The sequence below is a fragment of the Rhinichthys klamathensis genome, unplaced genomic scaffold (assembly GCF_029890125.1).
Source record: "Rhinichthys klamathensis goyatoka isolate OS25496 unplaced genomic scaffold, OSU_Roscu_1.1 h1tg000037l_1, whole genome shotgun sequence".
NCBI classification, from domain to species: Eukaryota; Metazoa; Chordata; class Actinopteri; order Cypriniformes; family Leuciscidae; genus Rhinichthys; species Rhinichthys klamathensis.
The window spans coordinates 833,255-842,483 of NW_026606585.1; the positions used below are offsets into that span (position 1 = coordinate 833,255).

Below are 9,229 nucleotides of genomic sequence, written 5' to 3' on the forward strand. Positions count from 1 at the left end.
GGCGCTAACGAGTTTTACGCCTCAGTAATCACGTGGTGTTTAACTCATCTACTCAAGGGCTGAATCTGAAATCCCCCCCTATACCCTCAAATAGGGCGTTACTTGAGGGGACAGCCATTTGTAGTGGTGTCCGAAACCATAGTGGACGTTATTGAGTGCACTCATCCAATCCCACATTGCACTGCAATAACGAGTATACAACCAATGTACGTTCAACGGGTGTCCGAATTCACTCACTCGTTTTCTTTCACTCCTTCAAGTGAACACTATTAGTGGACTATAACGTAGGAAATAGTGAATGAGGGTTTAGGGGGCAATTTCGGATTCAGCCATTGTTAATAATTATTTAAAAAATAGAATTTTACCTTTTGAGTAGCTATAACAGGGTCATTTAGAAAATGGGCGTGGCAAAATATACTCAAAAGTCAATAAATCCTAAACGAAACCTCAAAACGAAAATAGGTGAACATATGCAACACATGATTCTAAAAAAGCATGCAGACTTTTATGGAGATCGGACCATATGTGGTAGCCTGGTTAAAACCAGACCATTCTCAGTTGTAACTGAGTTATGGTCTGGCAAAGCGTCATTGACAAATCATTTCCAGAGGGGCGTCACCAACGGACGTCGCGGATAGACCTAAAACCAATCAGAGCGATGAAGGAGATGACGTATGCAGAGCGGCGGAGAAACATCTCAGAGTGTTGTTCTTTGCTCGGTTTTCAACAAAAAGGAAACGTTCAAATGGCTTAAAACAGACGCGATAGCTGATTCGAACGAGTGCTGTGCGACGGCGGCATCCATCTTTGTAATGTAGGCTACAAAATCTGCTTCAAAATCCCAGCGCTGTCGTCATCGTGTAAAGCCCGCCCCAACGTTTCTGATTGGTGCCTCGATTTCGGCGGATTGGAAATGGGCTTGAATGAGCTCTTTGCCAGACTAACTTTCAGAGCAAATCTAAATTTGCCGGAAGTTGTCTGGGTTTTCCCAGGCTACATATGTGGCACTATAACTGTTAAAAAGCTTTAAAAACCATATATTTCCTAAGGTAAATTGCCTGTATTGGTTGTAAATGGTATTTTCCTTCTATGATTTAAGTGGTTACATGCTTGGTAAACAAAACATAATATCTTTTTACGCATGTGCTTAAAGGCCTTAAAACGCTTGAACCCTGATAATTGCTTCTCGCAGCTATATTTCAAAAAATGTAATTATTCCTGTGATGGCAAAGCTGAATTTTCAGCATCATTACTCCAGTCTTCAGTGTCACATGATCCTTCAGAAATCATTCTAATATGATTATTTGCTGCTCAAGAAACATAACTGATCAATATTTTTGTGGGTAAAATATAATTTTTTCATGAATCTTTGATGAATAGAAAGTTCAAAAGAGAATTGAATGCCTTGCATCATCTGAACTCTTCTCACAGTCATAGTTCACAGTTCGCATGTTTCTACTCGAGTGTTTCTGTTGACATTTGCAGATCTGATTTTAAAATACACTCCTTTGAAATTATGAGTTGTCATCACACATGTCCACAGAAGTGTTGCTTTACCGTGTGACCTAAAAGGGAAGAAGGGCCAAGAAGCACTTTAGAAGATATTTCATGATAGAATTACCAATGAATAACTAAAAAACTGATGCATGTACAGTCCAAACAAGCATGCTGGGACATTCAGCTCAAAACATCTGGTGATGAAGCTCTGACGTGTATGTGGTGGTAGTCAAACTGCTGACTATATTTCTAGGTAACAGTGGACTCTCTCCAAAGACCAGGCCTTACAACTCACCTTGGTAGTTTTGATTTTGTTCCCGGAGCTGCAGGACCAGCCGGTGAGGTCAGGCAATACTTTACACTCTTCACCATTTAAGCATGGCTCCATTTGACACCACCACTTCATCCGCACGATTGATGCTGAGAGGGAATTAAAAGAAAAGTGGGTGAAAAGCAGGAGCAACACGATCCTACCATCCTGTGATGGTAAAGCTGATTTTTCACCAATAATCCAGTCTTAAAGGGACACTGTGTAGGTTTTTAGGTATTTTATTATCTGAAATCAATATTTTTATTCTTAAATATGTCCTCAATGGTGTACAAATACCTCTGCAAATTATCTGACTTATCCTCGTAAATTAAGAATTTATTATCTTTATGTACATGGGACGGGTAGGTTCACGGAGGCTTCCATGTCGTTCCGCCATCTTGAAAAACTATAATAGCAGAGAGGGTCAAAAAGTACCAACCAAACGCGTTTCCACAACGCGTTTTCGTTCAGAGCCAGCGTCATGTAACTGAAAGCAGCAGAACCGGAGGAGCAGAGCTGAGAGGCGCTGGTCACTGCCCCGGCAAGTTTAAAAGGCTGCATTGCTTCTCTTCTCTGCCTTGGAAACTTTCAATTCTATCAAGATCGTCTCTTGTAGCTGCCGCGGGCATCTTTGTCGTCGTGGTATTGACTCTCGCTCTCCTCCTCTTCCTCGTCGTCCACCTCTACTAGACGACAGCGCCGGGTGATTCTGTCAGCAGTAAATAGGCTACTTTTAAAATAATGTAACTCACGTTTGAATGCCTTTTGTTTGTGATCCGATGTGGATTCTGATCACCATATAAGGTAGAAATATTTATACGCGAGTAAAAGACTATATTGCACGCTAACCATTAACGTTACCATAGTAAACAAAATAAACGCTTGAAGATACGCATAGTAAAAAAAACATAGTGAACGTTTGAAGAAATCAGACCAATCATAAAGGTTATCACAATAATGTTTTTATTTTATCTGTCAGATAGCCTACGTCTCGTCTCTTTATACCGGACTATCATAAAATAAAGCACATTTTTTTTCCCGGGAGCTTCCTCTGTTTCTCTGACTGAAAATATCTGTAACGTTAGCCTACTGGGAGTCGAGAGAGTGCTAAAGCTCCTCAGGTCGTATTATTGGTGGCATATATTTGTAGAAATTATCATTCTTTTTAAATGTGATATATGTCCTGTTACTACCAAATAAACAGAAACAGACGCGATTGAAGTAAGTGTGTCCTATTTCTTTTGTGAAACCTAACGGTAATTTATTTCTGTGTGACTAATGTGCAATTTTGACATACATTAATTCATGATCAATGTATCGCCTTTTATTGTAGACCTGGTAAAACATCGATGCTTGGGTTTTAAATAGTCAAGTAAACAACAAAAATGCCAGCAAACGGTCGCTTTTATCATATTTGTTTTGCAATGCTGTTTCCATTTCTTTCTGATTAGTTTTCTGATAACACGGGCGTGTTTTATTGAAGCACCGCGGAGCTTCTGGCCTGACAGTGGAAACGTTCTTCTGATCCACTGCCTCTCTGTCCTCTCCCTCTACTGTTGAATCATCTGATGATGATGATGATGATGATGATATCTAATCTAACAATGCACGTACTTAAGAAAATATAACGAATAAATAAGCATAAATACTAATTACAATGGTTCATGTTTTTCACAGTCAGTAATTCATACTGTAAAGTTGCAGTTTGTTTGAAATAACAAACCTGTTCACCCAAAGGAAAACTCGACGAAGTGCTATTAGAAGACGTCCTGTCAATAGCTTTTTGGTACATAACGGCTACCGTAGATGCAATACACATTTGAAAAAGCGAGGCGCTGGAGAGCACAATTCGTTTGAATGCAAAATACAATTTCACCGCTAGATGGGAGTAATTCCTACACAATGTCCCTTTAAGTGTCTTATGATCCTTCAGAAATCATTCTAATATGATGATTTGATGCTCAAGAAAAATTTCTAATTATTATCAATATTGAAAACAGTTGTGCTGCTTATTTTTGTGGAAACTATGACACATTCTTTTTCAGGATTCTTTGATTAATTTAATGCAGAACAATTGCTGGATAATGTACAGTCAGCTGGTCATTATCACAAAATAAATCCTGACAGGGCGATCAAAACTCACTGAGTGGTTTTGTTTCATACAGCAGGGGTTTATTTTGTGATAATTACCAGCTGACTTCATTATCCTGCTTATTAAATGCCTACTTTCCAAGTAAATAAATATAACAAGGACATAAAATACTAATTTGAGTTGAAATTATTTCATTATGTGAGAAGAAAGAGACTGCTGAGTGATAAGAGCGACATAAAATTCAAATGTTGTTTTGTTTTTTTGCCAGAGACAGCGGTCAATGGTCAAAATGTTTTCCACAACAGACAGAATCAAGTATTTCAGAGATCAGTGTAGTAAGAATGAATAAAATCACAAATAACTGAAATGAATTGACAACAAATTGTGAAATATTGAGGTCTGTTAAATCTTCCCAGAGGCATAAAAATGACCATGATGATAACACACCCACATAAGCTCACTGCCCACCTCTCAGTACACATAAACCCACTCAAACCCACACAGAGACAAACCTGCATGCTGAAACTACACAGAAAGACACAAGCTAAGGCTGATTAATGCTCCATGCTGACAAAACTGCCCTGCTGAGGGGGGGGAAATGAAACAGCATATGTCGTGTTTTGGACGTGGTCACGGCATGGCTCTCTGATGTGCTGGCTTATTAACAATCTTAACCTGCGAGACTTGCGTTGTCAACCAGCTTAATCAGAAAGACAATTTTTGTCTGAAAATTCATGTTGGTCTTTTCTGCAGGATATTCAGGGAGAGATCCATACATTCTCAACAGCTTATTTTGAAGAATTAAAATGGTAATATCCTGCGTAACACAATACATGTGCACCCGAGGCACCAGGATATAGTAATGCTATTGTATGAGAAAATGTATGAAAGTGAATGTGGTATTACATCTGGATTTTCCTTTCAAAACTATTTTCTTGACATTCTATCTAAGAATGAATTATGATGGCTCTGAATCAAATTCTGCATGATTCTGCATTATTATTTAGACTAGAGGAGTTTTTCTGGAGAACAAGCTCAAGTCAAGTCATCCTCATTTATATAGCGCTTTTAACAATGTGGCCTATATATATGTATGTAGATGTAGATCATTTATTGGTTCGAAAATTAATTATTCATTTATTGTATCAGCCAGAATTTCAATATTGGTGCATGCCTAAAATAAATAAATAAATAAACAAATAAAGTTTTCCAGCAGAAAACTTAAAACAGAAATACCTACAGCAAGAAACTTGGTGCGGCAGTAAATCCCTCCAAAATATCTGCTGATTGAAGAGTCAACAAACTGGCAGAGCAGGATTAGATTCACAGCTCGAAGCCTAAATCTAAAGGAGAGTGACAGCTTGAGAAAGCCAATGTTGCTGGAGTTTTAAATCAAAAGCAGCCCTGAAGTCCAACCTGTTCCTGAAACTAAATGCAACAGGAGTTTGCAAACTATCACTGCGTCGTCTTATGCTGTCATACCAAGTCATTTTTAGTTTGTTTTGACCAATATGACAGTGATCATGGACTGTACTGACACCTATCGGTGTAGATGCAGCATCATCACACATAATAATACAGAGAGCTGTCACTGATGCAGTTAGCCATGATTCATTTTTTCTTAAACCTGCAGTAATTTGAGGTTAATGAGATACAGACATACCATCTACACATGAAGGTTGGGTGTGGGTAGTTCCAGCAACCTGTCCAGCGAGACAGGAACACTTGACCGTCTGAGACCTTTCCTCTATTTTATTCTTATTACAGCACCGATGAGCCGCCACCACTTCACAGGTACCCGGCTTTACTTCAGACCGACCTTAAATTGATAGAAAGACAGTTAGATGTCGGAAGGCTTTATTACATGCAGAATATTCGTCATATGTGCGTACAGCGTACACACAGCTTCACATTTTGTGAAAACAGAGGCACAGATAACTTTATTTCTAATGTCCTGGCGCCCTCACATGGACAAGCAGCACAGAAATAATTATTAAAACGTGTGTGTTTGTGTGTGTGTGTGTGTGTGTGTGTGTGCGTGCGTGTGTGTGTGTGTGTGTGTGTGTGTGTGTGTGTGTGTTTCTTGTGACATCTTGCCACAGGGTATATATAATTAACTTAAACTAAAACTATTAAAAACATTTCTGTTAATTGAAATAAAGCTGAAATCAAATATAAATATTAGTTGAAAAAAATTTTGAAAAAAAATGTTGCCTTAGCAACAAACTGAAACAAATTTAAATAAAAATAAATTCAACCAAAATAGATTATTAATATAAAAAATCAGTTCATCAATATAAAATCAATAAAAAACTGACAAAAGCTTCTTTTTTAAAAATGTAAATAAAATTATAAATCTATATAAACTAAAATAACAGTTTGAAATAGGCTATGTATATGCATGTCAAACATTATATTATTTATATTATATTTTATCATATTATTTGACTTTATATGGATGCAAATATATACTTAAAGCTATACCAGCCACCTCGTGACCTTTTAGATTCACTATGTTCATGACTGAATGAGTTATAACTAGGTGGCAAATGGTTGTTTAGCTGTTATTAGCAGTGGTCTGACTGTGCTCCCAGTGGGGCTATATAAGTGTGTGTCCAGTGTGTGTAATGAGACCTAAGGGGGACAAAAAAAAAAAAAGGGAGAGATGTTGCACTAGTTGGCTTAGCTTACCGGTTTGGCCTCGAGAGCTTTGGTTGCTGCTGGACACTGACTGTGAGCACAGGAGCCACACACACACAAGCAGAAGAGCCCTTGGGTTCTGCCTTACTTTATTCCTGTAGATAAGCTTCACACAGATTTCTGTTTTGCAGGACATGCTTGCATTTTCCTATGATAAAAAAGGAGTGTATTTTGTCTTGATCATTATTTCAATAAATATTTATTTCTGTACATGCATTTCTATAGCACATTTAAAAACAACATAATGTGACCAAAGTTTAAAGCAAAAACACAGGTAAAATAACAAGAAATATTATGACACTTTGTGTGACTTATTAACTATTTTCTTTGCTCTGCCTCAAAAGTCAAATAGCTAAATCTTAAGAAAGAAAGAGGATAGTACGACTACAACACTTCACTTCTGAGGTTAAGTATCATCACAGTCATCTTCAGCAACGCCTAGAAAGAAAGAAATTGTAAGGGGAATAATTTACTGTTGGCGATCAGTGCCGGTATTACTGTCAAGTCCCTGGGTTAATCTGATCTTCCATCTCCCGATCTGCAACTCTGCCAAAGTGTCTTTCAACACAAGTGCTCATAGTACCTGACTATGGAAAACTGCTCCCTGGTGCTTTTCTAGGTCTCCCTGGGAATAGAACCACAAAAATGTAGTCAGGATAACATTAATAATATTCAGGATTTTCTCACATTTTTAAAGCTCAGTAGCAACTTCACAATAAACTGCAAATCTGTCCAGATCCACTTACGAGCTTATCATATGCAACTGACATGATGTTTTTTATTTTAAAAAAAGGATACAAATGAAAGGGCTTATTTGTTAAAGTTAAAGTTTTTTTTTTATCGAAAGTTAAAAATAAAATAAAAAAATACACAGGTTATAACCGAGAAAGACCATTATAAACGAATTCATAGTACTGGAAAAAAAATGTAGGCTATACACTGCTATTACTTAAATAGCCTATATAACTGGTGACTCTTAAACAGACATAATGATAAATTAGACAGATTGGCTGATTTGTGAATCTCATAGTTGCGTCATGTTGCTATTTCTGTTCTATCTTTTATGGCTAGTATATGGAGACGGGATTAAAAAAAAAAAAAAAAAAGCTAATGCGATAACGTTACGTGTGTGCATTTACTAAGTGGTCGACATCGATAACTTTTTTCATCCTTGTACTATGCGCGGACGTACAAAACGGAGCCACGCGGCGTTTACGTTACTCATAATTTTCACGGACACATAAAAATTACAATGTTTGAGCATCATTTTGTAAACGAATGAAAAAATGAGTTGCCTTACCTGCATTTCCTCAGGAAAACAATGTCCACCCGATTCATGTACTCGTTCAGTGCTGGTTTATGAAAGTCCTCAGGAAGACGCTCCCCGCATCAGTATCAAACTTAATCAAGAGACCATCTGTTCACATTCAGATCTTTTCTATTACTACTCTAAAGGCGATTACTCGTGTTAGTAACGCGGGGGACAAGGATCTTTATTTAATAGCTCGCCTTAAGCTCATGACAGTTTCAGGAAGATATTTTATTATATACTTTTTTTCATTTGATCATTTACATATTCATGTTCATTGATAACAACACCAATAAAAATGATTAAACTTTCAATAAAAAGCCAATAAAAGGATTCAGAAATGTTTTAAAATTCGGTGTTTTGTTTTATTTTGGTGTTAATAAATGTATTTATTTAGCTGAACTTGGAATTTGGGCTTTTTCTAAATTTGACATTTTGTAAATACAACTTGCATGATCAACTACAAACAAAAGACTGTACAGACCTAATAAAGAAAAAAGAGAGTCGCTACTAATTGAATGAAGATGACAAGCTTTAATTGAATCAGCTTCAGAGTCAACATCAGCATCTGTCTTGTCTCTATCTTTATAAATCACACCTGTCGTCCATCACCATGTTCAGTGCCTTCCAGTGACCCTCACCAGCCTTAGTGTCTTGCGGTTACCATTACCGGCCCCAGTGCTGTGCAGTGACCCACACCACACCCAATGTCTTTGACCCTCACCAGCACTAGTGTCTTGGGGTAAACTTCACTGGCTCCAGTGCTGTGCTGTGCAGTGACCCTGGTCACCGGAAGACATGGGGGTCGGTGAGAGTCACTGCACAGTCCCATGGGACCGGCGAAGGTAACCGCAAGACATAAGGCTGGTGAGGGTCACCGAAAGACATTGGGTGCGGTAAGGGACACCGCACAGCAGAGGCCTCAGTGCTGTGCAGTGACCCTCACCCCCCTCCAATGTCTTCCGGTGACCCGCACCAGCCCTGGTGTCTTGCAGCTACCTTTACCGGTCCCAGTGCTGTGTGATGACCCTCACCGACCCCAGTGTCTTGAGGTGACCCTCACCACCCCCAATGTCTTTCAGGAACCCACACCGGCCCCAGTGCTGTGTGATGACCCTCACCGACCCCAGTGTCTTCTGGTGACCCTCATTGGCCCCAATGTTTTACAGTGACGCACCAGCCCTGGTGTCTTGCAGCTACCTTTACCGGTCCCAGTGCTGTGTGATGACCCTCACCGACCCCAGTGTCTTGAGGTGACCCTCACCACCCCCAATGTCTTTCAGGAACCCACACCGGCCCCAGTGCTGTGTGATGACCCTCA

General features: G+C 38.8%; 1 protein-coding gene across 1 annotated transcript; it reads right to left on the bottom strand.

Moving 5' to 3' along the window:
• Nucleotides 1–1,022: 1,022 nt before the first annotated feature.
• On the bottom strand, nucleotides 1,023–7,221 carry LOC130081673 (chemokine-like protein TAFA-3). Its single transcript, XM_056246381.1, has 5 exons — nucleotides 7,183–7,221; nucleotides 6,591–6,747; nucleotides 5,563–5,706; nucleotides 1,793–1,917; nucleotides 1,023–1,565 (listed from the first exon to the last, which is right to left on the bottom strand). The coding sequence occupies exons 2-5, from the start codon at nucleotides 6,733–6,735 to the stop codon at nucleotides 1,554–1,556; spliced, it is 426 nt and encodes a 141-aa protein (XP_056102356.1). The 5' UTR covers nucleotides 6,736–6,747; nucleotides 7,183–7,221; the 3' UTR covers nucleotides 1,023–1,553.
• Between the last annotated feature and the right edge of the window lie 2,008 nt (nucleotides 7,222–9,229).